The 16857-nt window shown below is 37.5% G+C and overlaps 8 protein-coding genes across 8 annotated transcripts in view; 6 read left to right on the forward strand and 2 right to left on the reverse strand.

The window, feature by feature from the left end:
• The first annotated feature begins 40 nt into the window (after positions 1–40).
• Positions 41–1006, forward strand: LOC148167974 (uncharacterized). The gene is made up of 3 exons (XM_088045346.1): positions 41–150; positions 202–576; positions 623–1006. Exons 1-3 carry the CDS (start codon positions 117–119, stop codon positions 910–912), a joined length of 699 nt encoding a protein of 232 aa, XP_087901472.1. The 5' UTR covers positions 41–116; the 3' UTR covers positions 913–1006.
• Positions 1007–2537: 1531 nt separating this feature from the next.
• LOC148167975 (uncharacterized) lies at positions 2538–3531 on the forward strand. The gene is made up of 5 exons (XM_088045224.1): positions 2538–2649; positions 2698–2849; positions 2895–3114; positions 3161–3296; positions 3354–3531. Exons 1-5 carry the CDS (start codon positions 2610–2612, stop codon positions 3484–3486), a joined length of 681 nt encoding a protein of 226 aa, XP_087901350.1. The 5' UTR covers positions 2538–2609; the 3' UTR covers positions 3487–3531.
• Positions 3532–3909: 378 nt separating this feature from the next.
• LOC148167976 (uncharacterized) lies at positions 3910–4933 on the forward strand. The gene is made up of 5 exons (XM_088044807.1): positions 3910–4050; positions 4098–4255; positions 4308–4527; positions 4575–4704; positions 4756–4933. The coding sequence occupies exons 1-5, from the start codon at positions 4020–4022 to the stop codon at positions 4886–4888; spliced, it is 672 nt and encodes a 223-aa protein (XP_087900933.1). The 5' UTR covers positions 3910–4019; the 3' UTR covers positions 4889–4933.
• Positions 4934–5020: 87 nt separating this feature from the next.
• Positions 5021–9160, forward strand: LOC148167977 (RNA polymerase II-associated protein 1). Its single transcript, XM_088044803.1, has 11 exons — positions 5021–5229; positions 5280–5943; positions 5999–6130; positions 6178–6549; positions 6597–7010; positions 7053–7266; positions 7313–7440; positions 7485–7662; positions 7717–8109; positions 8160–8526; positions 8573–9160. The coding sequence occupies exons 1-11, from the start codon at positions 5106–5108 to the stop codon at positions 8923–8925; spliced, it is 3339 nt and encodes a 1112-aa protein (XP_087900929.1). The 5' UTR covers positions 5021–5105; the 3' UTR covers positions 8926–9160.
• Positions 9161–9251: 91 nt separating this feature from the next.
• Positions 9252–10556, forward strand: Lst8 (MTOR associated protein, LST8). The gene is made up of 5 exons (XM_088044806.1): positions 9252–9513; positions 9563–9928; positions 9976–10178; positions 10226–10368; positions 10412–10556. The coding sequence occupies exons 1-5, from the start codon at positions 9385–9387 to the stop codon at positions 10525–10527; spliced, it is 957 nt and encodes a 318-aa protein (XP_087900932.1). The 5' UTR covers positions 9252–9384; the 3' UTR covers positions 10528–10556.
• A 270-nt stretch (positions 10557–10826) lies between these two features.
• Gga (ADP-ribosylation factor-binding protein Gga) lies at positions 10827–13162 on the reverse strand. The gene is made up of 7 exons (XM_088044804.1): positions 13032–13162; positions 12415–12983; positions 12149–12368; positions 11846–12103; positions 11678–11798; positions 11157–11631; positions 10827–11112 (listed from the first exon to the last, which is right to left on the reverse strand). Exons 1-7 carry the CDS (start codon positions 13069–13071, stop codon positions 10909–10911), a joined length of 1887 nt encoding a protein of 628 aa, XP_087900930.1. The 5' UTR covers positions 13072–13162; the 3' UTR covers positions 10827–10908.
• A 495-nt stretch (positions 13163–13657) lies between these two features.
• LOC148167980 (uncharacterized) lies at positions 13658–14310 on the forward strand. The gene is made up of 4 exons (XM_088046078.1): positions 13658–13810; positions 13855–14043; positions 14090–14141; positions 14190–14310. Exons 1-4 carry the CDS (start codon positions 13756–13758, stop codon positions 14272–14274), a joined length of 381 nt encoding a protein of 126 aa, XP_087902204.1. The 5' UTR covers positions 13658–13755; the 3' UTR covers positions 14275–14310.
• A 775-nt stretch (positions 14311–15085) lies between these two features.
• Positions 15086–16857, reverse strand: part of LOC148167981 (5-hydroxytryptamine receptor-like) — a 40562-nt gene continuing 38790 nt past the window's right edge. Inside the window, exon 4 of the mRNA XM_088046077.1 lies at positions 15086–16144. Within this exon, the coding sequence (XP_087902203.1) occupies positions 15259–16144 (886 nt within the window). The 3' untranslated portion in view covers positions 15086–15258. The remainder of the gene's footprint in view (positions 16145–16857) is intronic.

Genomic DNA, 16857 nt, shown 5'->3' on the forward strand with positions numbered 1-16857 from the left:
CAAGATCCCACTGACCCCTAGCATGTAAGCAAAGAGTGATCTTTGTTTCCATTATCAGTTATATAAATACCCTCGATTATCCCTGCATTCATTTAGTCAGTGCGAGTTTAATCAAGATGAAAGCAATCGCAGTTATTGGATTTTTAGCTGGTAAATCCTACAATAATTAAAATTTCTTCGGAAATTGCATTTTTTTTTCAGCCCTTGGCGCAGTCTCTTGTTCGCTCTTTTCGGACGAGGACAGCTCCGTCGGTTCCTCCAGATACCTGGAATACTTGCGCCAACGAAGCCAAATCGAGCGTTTGCGTCGTAACTTCGCCGCGATTTGCCCTGGAAAAGACGACGAGCTCGACAACGCCATCCTAAAAGTCAAAGAATGCTCCGACGAAATCAACGAAAATTCAGAAACTGCTTGCTCTATCGTGAAAAATTACTTTATGCGGTGCTCAAAACCGTTTATCACCCTTTTTGAAAGCTGCTTGCCGGCAGAATCGCAAGAAGTTCCGAAACTAATCTTCAGCGCAATTGATAGCGGTGCTAAGTATATCTGCAAAACTGACGGAGAACACATCTTTGGTGAGTTGGTAGTTTTGTTTTTCTTAAATTTATTGGTAAATTGTAGAACTTGCCAACACTTGCATCTTCAAATTCGATGCGCGCTTCTCTTCATGCGAGCGCAGAGTAAAGGCCAAGCTTCAACAGTACAAGAACAAAACACCCACCAAAACTGAGATTTGTGACCTGGCGCAGTCGATGAAGCCGTGCTTACTTAACCATCTCAAGTCTTCTTGTGGTAACACCATCACCAGAGACTCGTTCATGGGAATATTTGACGCGATGGTGTCCTCATGCCAAAGCTCTGCCACCGAAGTGGAATTCAACGGAGAGAACGAAGTTGAGCTTTTCAAATAGATTTGTTAGAAATTGATGGTGATGGGTTTATTCAATTATTGTGATTGTTTTATTGTAACGTTAAGGGAAATAAATATATTTATAACAAGGAAAAGACGAAGTTTATCTCTAAGCGACCTTTTCTGTATCCGCAATATTTACACTTTAAGGAAAACACTGTTATCGGGCGTGTGCTTTGTTATAAAAGAAAAAAAAATGAAATGACAATGCTAGAAAAAAATTTACTCCGCCCCAGTTGTCTCGGCAATAAAAATAATATTTACAGTTCCATTTAGAAAATTTACTTAATTCTTGACATCTAATGCAAATTGGATTCTACTTTGAATAAGCAATTGAAACTTTAATGTTTTAATTACGACTTCTATATAACCTTCGACCCACAATTTATCGAGTAAAATATTTTTAACACTTCAGATAAGACAATATTACGAAAATAGGTATATTAATAATAAGGTCAAACAAAAAAATTGAATCTTAATCATTTCTCTGAACAAAAATATTAATATTGTGATTTTATTTCTTCTCGTGAAAATAGGTTTTATCCCAATCAAAGTTGACCTCTATGCATATCTGCGTCGTATTAAAATATACAATCGAAAAACAATTAAGAAAATCGAAAAGATCTACTCAAGATATACAGACTGTCCCAGAACTCGCGCCCCAGAGAAAAAGGGCTTATGAAAGCAACAATTCTGAACTAAAATTTAAATTAAAAAAATAATAATTTTCATGCTTTTAGCGAATACTATCGAACTTAATTTTTATTTTAAAATTTACCATCTGTATTGCTGTCGGCGCCCTTTTTTGATTTCTGGGATGCGAGTTCTAGGATATCTGTAAGATTTACAGAACGTAGGGAAATCAGAGAAGAGCACAAAAAGTGGGCTAGAGAATGTGAAGAGTTAAAGTTAAAGACTCTCCAAAGACTCCAGTAGAAAATAAGAAGAGGCACTTTTCATTTATTTTGAATACCACATTTCAAGATCAAAATTTTTGAAAAATTTGGAGCTCTACCGCAAATTTGATAGGATTTATGTATCGAATTGGATCACGAACGGGTGTTTGGGTGTTAAAGAACTCTTTATGTGTAATCCAATGCATAAATCTACTCAAATTTGCCGGAGAGCACCACAATTTTCACAAATTATGACTTTAAAATGTAGTTTTTAAAATAATTAAAGTGTAAATGCATGTAAAGAATAAAGGCGATCAAAAGCATGGGAATAGAATCTCAAATCTTTATAGAGGATTTATTAAACTTTAGAAAACTAAAAAAGGGTTTCCATCCAACGGAAGATTCTTTTTCAAGCATCAAATTCTCGATCACAGGTGAACGTTTCTTTAATTTTATATTGGTAGCACTTTTTGTGTTCGAGGCACAACACAATAAAAACCTTTATCTTCAGCATTGCTACCATTTCAAATTTCAAAGTCGAAAAACTGTATCAAACTTTTTACTCCATTCAGCGAATCTTCCATTTTTATGTTTGTAATCAATTTTATTCTTTTAACATAAACACATATTTTTTGTTTTTGTCCATCGACAACTGCTGAAATTAATTGGACTTATATAATGAACTATAGTCAACAGTGATAACCTCACGTATCAAAATGGAAATATTTGATCTGACTAGTACGTTTATATAAAGCGAACTGTTAAGCGCGAGCTCAAATTTGTGCGAACAAAGAAAGTCACCATGAACAAGTCCGCTTTAATCGTCTTCGCTCTCTTCGCTGGTAGGTGTACCTAAATCTCCTTTTATATTGCTTTAAATTCGAATTTAGTTAGCAGCGTTTTGTGCGACTCCAGCGAAGAAGTCTTGGAGAAAGTTAAATCTAAGCATGTTCGCCAGTACCTTTCAGCCAACCGCGAACACATTGATAGTGGTTTGGAAAAGTTGGACAAACATTGCCCAGGAGCCAGCGCTAAACTTAAAGTAAGTTATTAACGCGAGTTTGCAAGAATTAACAGTTGCCATCAGACAGCTTTGGTTGCGTTCCACGAATGCGATGAGAAAGTCGACGAATCTTTGACAATGTGCCAGGCCATCCAAACTTACACTTTGAACTGCACAAAGCCTCTTCTTAAAGTGGTCGATGACTGCTTACCAGAGAAAGCCAAAGGTTTGCCTAATTTGGGTGTGAAGAGTCTTCTTTCCGTTGCTGATTTCTTGTGCAAACAAACTGGAGAATCCATCTTCGGTGAGTTTCGATTTTTTAGTTTCAACCCCTAAAGTCATTTTTACAGAACTCGCCAACCCCTGTCTGTGGGAGGACTCTGCCGAATCCACCGAGGAAGAAGATGAATGCGAGAAGAAAGTGAAAGACCTCGCAAAGAAATATGAAAATGAAGACACCATTCCTACACAGAGCGAGATTTGCACGTAAGTTATTATGTTAAAGAAAAAACTTGGTTTTTATTAATTGGTTATTTTGTCTAGTGCTGTTACTGGTCTGAGGGGGTGCATCCAAAGCCACTCTGGAACTTCTTGTAAGAATCCCAAGACCAAAACCGTCATTCTTGGACTCTTCGATGCCTTAGTAGCTCCTTGTAGTAATATCAATGAAGTCTAAGTTGTGTTCGAAAGAAGTTGGTTGAAATAAAATTGTTAATAATTACTTAAATTGTTTTTTTTCGAAGAAGCGCGTTCATTTTTCACTCGAAAACTGATTAGGTATCAGCTGCTGGTATCAATTTGTTGATGCAAGATTAACAAAAGTGTGATTTGACTTCTGACCTTATTATATCTTACATTAAGACCTTTTGAATAAATTAATGATAAGGCCATGCAATTCTTAACTTTGAAATTAAGAGATATGTTGGAAACTATGTTTCCCATCTTGTTTAAATATCTACATTGATTAAGAGCAAGAAATGGTATTTAAGAAAAACAAAACGGTATCTATTAACTGGAAATATTTATTGAGCAAGAAATATTAAAATCGGGTAAACAACTAGAAAAACTTAAAAAATATTTACAACTTTTGGCTGTTAACAAACCGAATCAAACCAGTTTATATTAATATTCTAAATAACTGATACTGTCCACAAGACAGTAGCTGTGTTCTGTGTTATCATAGCAGAGCGTGCAGCATTTAACGAAGAAATGGCGAGATACCTCCTTATATTTCTCTCTCGTAAGTAGCTCTCTTATTATAAAAACGCATTTTTTTTTAAATTTTAGTTCTTGTCGTTGCTTCCTGTGAGAGTCATGTAAAACACGTTAAGAAAATTATTCACAATCATGTAAAGGAGCATTACCATTCCAATAGAGGCGCAGCTCTGAAATGGCATGCTGAAACTCAAGAAGAAACATGCCCTGGATTTACCGAGAAATTAAACGTACTAAGCAAACACCCTAAAGAAATATTTACACTTAAATTTTCATCTCCAGCAAGCGGACATCGAATTTCATGAATGTGCATCCAAAATTGACGACTATTTGACTTTGTGTGAACGTGCCAAGTCCTTTTTTCTCAACTGTACAGCGCCTTTGATTAAAGTATCTGATGATTGTTTACCAGAAGATCGCAGAGGGTTGAGTTCTTTGTTATTTCAGTCTATTTATTCGATAATTCATCACCTTTGCCAACTAAAAGGAGAAACGCTTCTCGGTACATATTTCGCAATATGACTGGTTTTTATTTAATTAATTTTTTAGAATTATTTCGGTCGTGCCTGTGGAATGATTTACAAAATTCAAACGAACAATTAAAAAAATGTGCAAAATTTGCGGGAGATATTGCGGCAAAATACAAGATTGAAGGAGCGAAACCGGTGGAGGTTTGCAAGTAAGAATACATTTTATTTGTAACAAACAAATTAATTTTTCGTCTGTGCAGAGATATTAAACAGTTCCGACACTGTTTTAAAACTCGGGTGGACTTCACTTGCAAGAATCCAAGACTAACTGATATTTTCTTGGGAGTGTATGATGCGATGGAAGAACCATGTAAACATTTTAAGGGAGTGTAAAAACACCAGATTTGTAGTGAAAAAATAAAAATAGTTGTAGTTTTTCATGGTATTTTTATGAACGGTTACGTAACAAAATGTATGGAGCCTTGTACACTTCCTCCATTCTTCTGGTTTTGTTAGTGACTTTTGACCCGCAGTGTTGGTGATACTGCCAGATAACCTAAATTTTCGAAACAAAACAATCTAATGTTATTAACTGAAGAAATCAACTGATATGTATTCTAGACCAACGCCACAAGAAACCGACGAAGATTTAATTCGCCTCCAAGAAGAATTCACTCGCCAACATGCCGAAAACAAGGTCAAACTGGCAGCTTCAGTTGTCAACGAAAAGAAAGGTTAGGTTTTTATTTTGCGTTTTATTTTATCCACAAACTCTGTTTTTTAGATGAAAATCTTGAAAATGATGATGGTTCGACTTTGACAGAGATTCAAGACCAACTTGCTAACACTTTTGAAGCAATTCCCGAGCACAGTAACGTGGGAAATATTGTTGAGAAAACCCCTCAAAATTGCAATCTCCCTCGTTTAAATTTTAATGCAAATCGTGGATTTCCCGTACCTAAACGTCGCGAAGTTCAGGGAGAGAGTTCCAGTCAAGGCAGCATTTTTGCTCAACAATTTAAAAGAGTGAAAAAAGAAACTTCTGTATTGTCTCCAGAGACATGTTTACCCAGTCAGAGCTTTGTGGTGACCGGCAGCGAAAGAGCCGAAATTCACGAGGAAAATATACAGAAACTGAAAAGAATGTCAGAAGCAGAAATTTTGGAAGAAAAAGAGCGACTTATTTCAACTATGGATCCCGCGATTATCGCGTTTTTAAAGTCGCGGAGGCGCAAAGAAGTTGAGACCAACAGAACACCAACAATTAGGGAACAAAACGAAGCGGCTGAAAACATGGAAATTGATGATATTCAAACAACAAATGACATTTTGAAGGACCCTGAAGCTGAGAAGTGGCTGAATTTTTCAACGTTGGAAACGACAAAGTTGGCATGGATGAAAGACGTTGAGCGGCTTAAAATTGATAAAAACAAAAGTTTTGAAGCAAGGTGATATAAGTCTTTCTATTGGCTGATGTAAACTTAACTTTAATGTAATTTGTAGATTTGATTTTGAGGGGTGGCTACTCCCGTACGCTGAAGCTGAAATTACGGAAAAGTCTAGAATTTTATACCATCACGGGGAGGAGGCGGGCAGGCCTGGCTACACTTTACAGGAGCTGTTTCAATTATCAAGGTACCAACTCTTAATTCAAAAAATTACTGAGAGACAAACTATTGTAGATCCAACGTTACTCAACAGAAGATCGTAGCTTTGAACAGTATTGGCAATATTTTATCGCTATATTCAACAGGGGTGTACGATGATGTCATTGATTTACCCATAGAACAAATCTTTTTTGTTCTGCGCTTCTGCTTGGATGATAACACCCCAACTGTGCTCACCGCGAGCATAAAAGCAATGAGAAATTTATTTTATAGTAAAATTGATGAGTCGTGTTTGGATTGTTTGCTAGGGTTTGGTTTGGGCCAAGTGCAACCAACTTTAGCAATTTATAATGACCCTGAAGATGATGATAGAGTCAACGACCAACAGTTGGCAGAAACGAATTTGGTTAAATGTCTGGCAAGGACTGAGATCTTGGTCAGAATAAGGTGGGAAGACCTTTTTGTTATTTTTTAGCTAATGTTGTTATTTTTAGATACATCATTAATACAGTGCGGCCAACTATCGAAACTATAGTTCACTGTTTAGATATCTTAACTCGCTTAGCTCGTGATTCTGTATTTATTTTTACCAAAGTTCACAAATGCGAGAATCTTGTTTCTAGTATCATTGAGCATTTTATTCCTGGTGGCGTAGTTCGCCCTACAGATCCAAACTCTCCATACGGCCTCCCTTTAATTCAAGCCCTGAAATTTTTGCGGATTTTGGCGGGTCGTAGTAAAACCATTGCTACCAATTTAGTAGAACAACATCGTATCATAGATTCTCTAATTGTGTACTTATCTAACAACGAGTACTCCAGTAATGCCAACGGTTTAAAACTTCAAACCGAAAGTATGCACCTGTGGACGGTTTTTCTCCATTACGGTTTAGCCAAAGAGCATCTTCAGTGAGTACTTTCCTAGAGCTATTTAGTAATTCTGGTTTTTAGAATTTTACAGCCTGTTCTTCTCGAGTTACTCAGTTATCATTTCAAGAATACCAACCTTGATATGAAAACAACCTACGTTAGGCAGGGTCACGTGTCGGCACTGCTTATTCTGGTTGGCTGTTTTACACCGAATTCAATTTCGCCCTATCAGGAACTCCTTCAAAGTTGCGCCAGCAAGTGGTTTAGTCAGTTTATGACCTTAACAGAATTCGCTGTAAGTTTTGTAACTGCAAAAACTATCAAAAACTTTAATTTTTTAGTGTGGGAAACTTCAAATTGCCGCTGCTATGTTTTACTGCCTTGCAGCTTTAAATAATGCGGGGGAAGTTCTCCTAATTTTGAAACTTTTGACTTCAGAAGGATTTAAAACAATAACTAGAACTATCACGTAAGTTGGCGTGTTTAATTTCGACAAATAAAAATGTGTTGTAGTGAAGGCTCGATGTTGCTGAACAACTACCAACCTCACAAAAGTAGTGCCAACTTAAAAACTCTAGAATGCGCCGCCTGGTTCACTTCAGAACATGTCGTTCCTTTAGTACAATCAAGTAGCCCTTTACCTTTTCTGAGTGCTTTATCGAAGTTTGTGGTCGCCTCTGGTAACAAAGATGTAATTTACTCTAATAAGAAGCAGTCGGATGGGGAATTAAAACGAGTGTTTTAGGTGAAGTTGTCGTTTTTACGTAGCAAACATGTTGACGAGTATTTGAAGGAGTTGTTGAAACTACACAAGTATTATCTGACCGGTCATTGGTTGACGAGGGTTGAAAGTTTCTTAGTTATGAACGTTCTGAAGATATCCATACAAGTGAGGGAGGAGTTGGAAACTCGAACTTTCTATGAGCTCGCAGTCAAATGTTTGAGTATTTTCACGACTGATCAAAAACCGGACATTGAATTAGTTCTGAAAAACATTATATTGAGCCCTCAATTTTACCCAAGCGAAGTCTTGATGGGAAATTTGAGTATAGAGCAGCGCCACGATTGTTTAGCGACATCTTTGGAAAACTTGGAGGAGATTCTACAGGTTTACGTTCGAGTTTTGGGTCTTAAAATGGTAACTAAATTCTAAATCATGTATACCAAAGATGACATTAATATTTACAGGACATTCCAACGTTTATGACGAATTTATCTCTAGACCAATCCAAAGGGAACGTCGTTCCCATTGACTGGATTTACACCCCCATCATTGTTTTATACTCCAACCAACAGCAAAACAAACAGAATTTAACAGAACAAGAGCAAGTTTTTATCATCCGAAATTGTTTGCGTTGGATTCTAATCTACCAAACTTATTTCCCTGAGCTTGCAAAGGCGGTGAATCCCACAGATCGGTTTTGTCGCATTGCTTGTGTTTTCTTAGGAAGCGACAATTTGTTTCTAATTGAGGAAATACACAGTTTGCTTCAGTTATGCCTTAACAATATCATAAAGTGCGAAAACGAAATAAACTTTAACAAGGAAATAGAAGGTGCGATTGTAATAAAATCACGATCTGTTAAAAGTTTTATTTTTAGGCTTGAACAGCTTTCAGGACTTTTACACGCAACTGTTGGAACAGTACCAGGGGGTGAGCTACGGGGATGTTCTTTTCGGTAATTTTATTTTGGTGCCTTTGGTGCAACGACACAGTGTCAAGTGGAGGAAGATTCTGTGGTCTGAGTACTTGGGAGTCGTCGAAATCTTTAACGTAACTGAAGAACAAAGTGTCTGCCCTGTGGAACTCTTCATGGAGCCTAGAGAAGACGATTTGTCGCTTTTGAAGTGTTATCGACGCGCGATTGTTAGCAGTAGTGTTAGGAAACATTCTATTTTGTACAAAGTAGCGAAACATCATGTTGAACAATTTGTCGTCAACCAAAATAGATAATAACAAAGCACACAAAAAAAAATTTCCCTTCGTCGTGCTTTTTTTGACGCTGTTAATTTGTTGAAACAAATCTCACTTTCTCATAAGAAAGATTGATTAGAATACCTTTTAAAAAGTGTTCTGATTTTGTGTTGTTATTAAGTTCGTTTATTATGCTTTTTAATTATACCAGAGCTCATTACTATCAGTCCACTCATTAAAAAGTTAAGTTGGTATCTTTTGAGAATGTAAAGATTACCTTAAAAATTACATAACAATGACATTAGGCAACCAATAATACACAATTGATGTGTTTTTTTGGAGTGCTACAGGTATCTAACTTATCCTCTGACATTAAATTTGACAGCTGTCACTAAACTATCATAATATAACCTAACTTTCTTACTTTTCATTTAAATCGCGATTTTGGGGTGCACTATGAATAACACCCTATAAAACCGAAGATCTCGACTTCTTCCCATGTCCGCTATGTTTGACAAGTCTGACATGGATCAAGTTCTTTTAGCAACCGGAGGATATGACCACACCATCAAACTTTGGCATACTCACTCCGGAATTTGTTACCGGACAATGCAGCATGCTGAATCTGTAAAACTGTGCGTCTCATCTTGAAAAACTAACTAAAATCATTTTATAGCAAGTTAATGCTCTGGAAATAACACCGGATAAACAGCTTTTGGCGGCGGCAAGTTATCAGCACATTTACATGTATGATCTCAATTCTAACAACCCCAATGCTATAGTGAATTACGACGGAACCACTAAGAATGTGACCGACGTAGGTTTTCAAATCGACGGCAAGTGGATGTATTCAGGGGGTGAAGACTGCAGAGTTAGAATTTGGGATTTGAGGTCCAAAGGGACACAGTGTCCTAAAATTTTCGAAGTTTTGGCCCCCGTTACGTGCGTGTGCCTTCATCCAAATCAGGTGGAGCTATTTGTAGGGGATCAAAGCGGAATCATACATAGATGGGACCTGAAAACTGACCACAATGAGCAGCTAGTAAGGCAGTCCTATTTATATTCCTTGAAATAATCGGAGGATTCTAGATTCCCGAGAGCGACGCTATGATTCTAGATATTGCGATAGACCCACTGGGAACCCACATGGCTGCTGTGAACAACAAAGGCAGATGCTACATTTGGAGTTTAAAGTCAGGAAAAATAGACGAACCCACCAAAATGAACCCTAAGCATAAATTCGAGGCCCATAAAAGACACGCACTAAAGTGCGAATTCAGCCCGGATTCTGGGTAAGATCCCTTCACTCCACCCACAAAAGCGCTTACTTTTGGTGTAGTTACTTGGTAACGACGTCGGCGGACCAGACGGCGAAGATTTGGAATACAAGCGATTTTTCGCTCCGACAGGAATTGAAACAGGAAAACCAAAGATGGGTGTGGGATGCCGCTTTCAGTTCCGACTCGCAGTATGTCTTTACAGGTAAAATAATCCAGTTTTGGCGCCCATGATTTAGTAATTGTAGCTTCATCGGATGGATGTGCAAAAATATGGAATATTGAGAGTGGAACCATGGAAAAGGAGTACGCGGGACACCAGAAAGCAGTGACAGCGTTAGCATTCAGGGACTGTGCTATTTAAGGAGAAAGTTAAATAAATCTTGCGCGCTATATCATGTTTTATTTGAGAAAAAATACTCCTAAATATACTTATCAGTCTCTAAGTACTCGAAATAAATTAAATTATGGGGGAACTATAAAAAGCCGCGCACTGTCGGTGCTTCACCGAAAGACAAAAGTGCCTTTAGTTGAAGCGCATGCGTACAACAGCAGACTAAAGTTGTATAAAGATATCTTTGAATTCTGAATACAGTTACACTAAAACGACACTAATCCCGTGACTTAAATTGACTCCAATGAGTTGAATCCTTAACAGTAAAGCACATTGATATAATTTTATTATGTTATAAAGAAAAAATATACTTTTGACTAATTTGTGATATTAATGCTTAACTTAAGTACTTTAGACCAATGGAAGATTTTCAACTTCGCCCATTTCCGTGCACGTTTCATCGTCCATCACGAAACTGACGATGAATTTGAGAAACAGTTGTACATCATCAGGACACGCAATCAGCATTATTTGCGTAATAGCCGAGGGCGGCAAAAAAGGGTTATGAGGAGGAAGAGTAGTAGCAGACGGCGCTTGCAGCTTAAGTTTACACCCCTGAAACAACCAATCAGAAGCAGTTCCACCAATTGTTTTCCTACCTTTGGCACCACTGCTTGAAACAGAAAATTCGTTAAAGGCAACTCATTTTTACTAATCGTCGTCACGACAAAAACATGAACATCCTCTCTGGGTTTGTCTTTGACGAAATGCAGAGTTATCGTGATCCCGCTTCGGTCGTTCAAAATAGTCAAAGGGGGTACCGTGCTCGGTTTAATATCTTCAAGATTGATGAAAATATCAGTTAATTTGACTTCTTGGCTTTTCGCGGGGGTTTCATTGACTGGTTTCGCGTGGTTAGTGATGTCGTCGTTAGCTTCTAACATTTTCTCGTCGGCGATGTCGACTAAACAATCGTCAATCGAGTTCTCCAGACTTGGAGTTTTTGGTTCATCCTTTGGTTTGTTAATTAAGTAGTCGAGATTTAGACATTCGTTGACAGAGTTCTCTTTCTTTGGAGGAAGTTTAACTTCTGACAACTTCGGGAGGAGATTCATTGGGATTTTTTCCGGGTTCCTACGCAAGAATTATTAAAGGAGTCAAGAAGAACAACTGGACATACTTGTTAAAGCTGGTCTGCCGGCTCGACAGAAGATTTTCCTTGAATAAGTGCTCGCTCAAAACATCCAAATCTTCCAAAGCTTTGAACTTATTGACTTCACCATCGGTTCCGTCATTTTTATCTACAAAAAACCTTTGGATTCAGTAATTCAACACCTACTAAACATACCACAAGTTAATACTGAGATAGGTTGCAAAACGTCAGCAGAATCGGGAATGTTACTACTATTAAAAATATCACATAGAACATCAATTTCTTTGGTTTCGCTACTTTGGCATTTCGCACCGTCATTCGAGGGATTCACAGAGTTATCAAAATCCAGCAATGAGTTACTGCCATCATCAGAGGCACTAATTCTCTTAATAATAACTTTGTTAAATTTACTAAAAACCTGACTCAACTCATCACTAGTTTGTAAAACATCACCTGCAACAAAGCATTACCACTGTCCCAAAAAACTTTGGTCAATACCTAAAATTTCCTCATTCTGATGAGTTTCTGCAGCTAACTTCATCAAACTCGGTCTGAGGCGTTCACAACTTTGATGGAGCTCTTTGATCAGGTCTAATTCGTCACTAGACGAAATTCCTGGTTTGTAAGAGTCCAGCATTTCATTCAACAACCTCACGTTGTTTTGGACTGATTCCAGCTCAGAGATCCGCCTACTTTTAAGCTCCGCCCTCTTGTCGTCCTAAAGTGACTAATAAAATATCGAAATTACAGTCACGTGTCGTTACCTCTTTAACCATGCTTTTAATGAGCCAATTAGCGGCTTGAATGTCTTCAGGATCTTTACTTTGCAACAACTTTTGCAAAATTTTTGATTTCTCTTCGTCTTGAAACACGGAATTCGCGACTTTCCTGCGTGGAATGTTTGCATTTTGTACTGTGATGTTGGGGTTGGGAATTTCCTTAATCACGCCCTGTTTTCTCAACATATCATAAGCTTCTTTAATTTTACTTTCTTTGGGGTAGTCTAATGTCCACACATACATAAGTTGCAACACTTTTTGCTTGACCACCAGCGGCGTTTGAGATCCTAAATATTTCGGTGAGACTAACTTGATCATTTCGTTGAGGAAACGAAACTTCCCCACTTCTGACTGAAATAAAGTTCCACATTTACTCATACAAGTATCAAGGATATTCAGAGTTTGTAACAGCTCCTTTTCATTTCCAGAAGGCAGTCTATTTGCTATAACCTTGACGCCGATGTGTGCCCCATCTTTCTCTTTATTTATAAGGGCGCAAAAAGCTTCCACTGCCGCTGTGTCTATGTTTTGATTTTGAGAATTTGTTGCTTTTACTAAAAATGAAACACGTTTTTTTCGCAAAGCTAAACCTGGGGACTTACAAAGAAGTGCTTCGAGACTAGTTTGAGTGACTAAATCCATTTTTGAGGATTTTGTTAGTTTATTTTAACCATTATTTTCATGTCGCTTGGACAGAAACGTCAAAACTGTCAAAGCTTGGTTGATCTAACCTCAATTTATGGGGACTTTTCATCCGTTAGGTTGGTAGCTAGTTTAAACTAAGATTCGAATTACGAATTTCGTGCGTTTTTTTTATTCTGATATTGGCTTTGGAAAGTTTATCAACATCTTAATTTCTCACGAAATTGCAAGCGGCAACTTGAAGTAGTAATAAGAAAGACATAATTTTGTTGACACTTGACAATTTTTTGCCATGAAATCGAGCCTGTGTTTTGAGAAATTCAGATTTTTTGTCTAGAAAAACCACTATTTTGTGTCTTATGATCAATTTTCTTACATTTTAATCTATTGATAGTGAAACCTGGTGCTTTTATGACGATAATAATAAATTTCCTTTTTCTTACTTTGCGTCATGTGCGTCGTCATTTTTAATTTTTTCGTATTCCATTATCAGTAAATTGGTGTTGTTTGAATTGATGCCATGATAAAAATTTCCAGCCCATAACTTCACTTTAACCATATAGTGCATCTTATCGCAAAATTACCTTTTAACATTCCAAAACTGCAATAAAAATGCGGTGAACTTTTCACTGCATTGTCATTGCATTGTACTATGCATTATTGCAATGTTTCAATAGCCTAATTATGTCGGTTTCGATTATTTTAATTCTTTGCATTTTTATTTCAGGAACTTTTTCCGGTAAATATCACTCAATTCAGCACAAAACATATTTTTTTCTTAAGATTGTTTCCAGAATGAGACACAAGGCGTACTTATGAGCTGCGAAAAAAGTTGTCGAGACGGAAAGTTGGCTTGTGAGTTTAAATCTAAGTGTGTTTGTAGATCCGAACTTTATCGAGATAATAAAAATGGTTTGTGTGTTATGAAAGAAAAATGTTCGAATTATATGATTTTACATCTCCAGGAGCAATGTAAGTTGAATTTTCTAGAGAAAAATTTGTGTACGCAGTTTTTCAGTTCAAAAAGATATGATGGAGATGTGGAAAAAGATTGAACCCATTTTGCCAAGGTAATAATGTTTGGGAGTTTTCATTTTTTAATAAAAATAAAATTTTAGGTTTATAACTTCTTTTATACAGAGAATTAAAGAAATGATTAATTTGTTGATTATGGCAAACAAGGTCCGTAAGTTTGTTATATAATTTCTTTTCACGGATAAATGAAAAAGTTTAACCTGATTGTTTTTTTTATTAAATAATCACATGAATATACATGATGAATAAAATTTTTATACATTTATAATAGAAGAATAACAATATTGCATTGGCGTTTTTATCATTCTCAGGGCTCGAAAGTATGATAATAACGTTCCAAATGTTCGTTTTAATTAAACAATATCACATGAGACATACACTATTAAGGGAAGCACTTTTTTCAAATTTCCTCCTTCCAACAAATTTAGAATCGGATAGGGAAAACTATTAAAATTCCACAAAATTATATGACAGACCATAATTACTCAGGACCAAGTAAACAAACCGAAAAATATTAATTATGGCCCGATGTTTTCCCTGGTTGATTGTACATCACATTTTCACTAACGACCTAACATCACAAATAAAATTTTCAGTGTATAACTTTATTGCATTTGCAGTGTTTAGTCTAACTCTATTTTAATGATACGTAAGCTATGTACAGACTATTCTATAATAATCTTATCTTAATTTGTTAGTCTTTTATTTGGTTTGATAAAAATACACGTTGGTCTCTTTAAAAGGGCGCCCCATGGCAAAGTTGGCCTATAATGTGTTGCTTACCTCCCAGCGCACATTTTTTATGGCCGGAAACTTTGCCCTGCAGCACCTCATTAATGGAACTGAAAATGTACAAAACACGTTTTGATGTAAAGAATCAGTCGTGGATGAGTGTTAAAAACCCTCATAGTCCGTATACCCGTTTTAAAGTGGTTTCATTTCAAGAGTGACTCGTCTAAGTTCATGGTCGCTACTACTACTGTCACAGTCTATGGGCGAAACCGAGCTCCGTGATCGTTTCTCGTCGGATCAGTCACATTTGAAGGTGACATTTCTTGGACCAGAAGCGACCGCGGTCGCGGCGACACTGGCCGCCAACCTAGCAGCTACTGGATGATCTGTATCCGACGGCAAACGATCACTTTGCCGCCATCATTGAAAGTGGCGAATCCCAAATTGTTTGTTTCTTCGAGCATAATTCCTCCCACATAAAATCTTCTTGAAAGCGTGCCGGAACTCCGGACTAAAAATCGTGTAAATGATGGGATTCAACGTGGAGTTAAAGTATCCCAGCCACAGACATATCGAAATCATGTACTTTTTAAATAAGTTTGGGTTTATTGGTAACAGGACCGCCATTATGAAAAATGGCAGCCAACACAGCACGAAAGCACCAGTAATAATCGCTAGCGTCTTCGCGGCTTTGCGCTCGCGTTTAGAGTCTGCACTGTCTCGCGATTTCCGCTTCACGGGATAATGTTGGGGTTGATACGACATGCTACAGTCGGTAGTGGTGGGCATGTCTGCCTCCAAACCATTAGCGAACGACGTCTTCTCAGGACTCGAGTTATTGGAAGAGACGGTCGTGAACGCCGTCGTGGTCTCAGAGATTGTAGGGAGAGGACGACCGATGATTGTCACTACAGCGGCGGCGATGCCGCCAGTGCCACTTGCGGCGGCTAACCCTCCTGCGATGCCACCGGCTGCAGGATTTTGCGAAGAAGTGTTGGCACCACTACCAATCACTTGGCGGCGGCGGATGCGTTTGCGGGCGGTCTGGAATATCCTCCAGTAAAGGATGAGAATGACGAGAAGAGGCAGGTAGAAAGAGGAAGCTGTCGCGAAGATTTGATAGTAGAGGTCTTGGCTGATCAGGCATTCTTTGTCCCGGATTCGATCGTTCCATTGAGGATCTTTCCAGCCGAGGAGAGGAGCGATGCACACGAAGAACGAAACCAACCAAATTATGAAGATCATTATTCCGATGCGTTTGGAGGTTCTTTGGTGGATGTAATCGATGTTAGTGACAGCCCAATATCTGGAAATTGTAAGGAAATGTTTTAGAATGTTATTGCAGAAATGAAATTAAACAGTGAAATTGCTTCAAGTTTGAATACCTTCCGGGTCTTTTAATATTAAAAGTTTGGGTTAAGTTGTTCGTTTTGTGTAATAGTTTTGCTAGCAATAACAATTGTGCTCCTTCCTGAACGAAGACACTGTTATAACAATGCAAACTAAGTTCTCGAAGACAAATATCTTTAGTTTTTCGGCACGAAAAAGTCGCCTGAACTTTGTGTTGTTAATTTCAGAAAACGAGCTTCTGGAGGTTCATAAAATCTAAAATTTAGAGCACGATTCAGTTACTACTCGTTTAATCTTCATAAAAAATAGTTTTTTGCAGGAGCAAAATTCCATTTAAATTGTAAAACCTTTGTCAAAGGCACAAGTGAAACCGACACGTGTAGCATTGTCTGTTTTTAACTTGGAGCTACAATTAAATGTTCTCTTTACCTGCTAATGAAAGACAAAATTAGGTTCAGCACCTTTATTTTTCCCCAAATTAATAAAAGGTTTTTTCGAACGGACTGCTTATTTTACAACTTTGGTAATTTAACACTCGAGACAATTTAAATCCAAAATGAACTTTTGCGAACCTCGAGCTCATTACGAGAACCGGACAAAATCAGCTGTGGCTTGCTGAACTTACTTCCTGGAAAGATAAAACTTTTCCTAACATCATTTAAAGAGATA

Source organism: Gnatocerus cornutus, chromosome 9, assembly GCF_029298725.1.
Source record: "Gnatocerus cornutus isolate USDA-ARS CGAHR chromosome 9, icGnaCorn1.1, whole genome shotgun sequence".
Lineage (NCBI taxonomy): Eukaryota > Metazoa > Arthropoda > Insecta > Coleoptera > Tenebrionidae > Gnatocerus > Gnatocerus cornutus.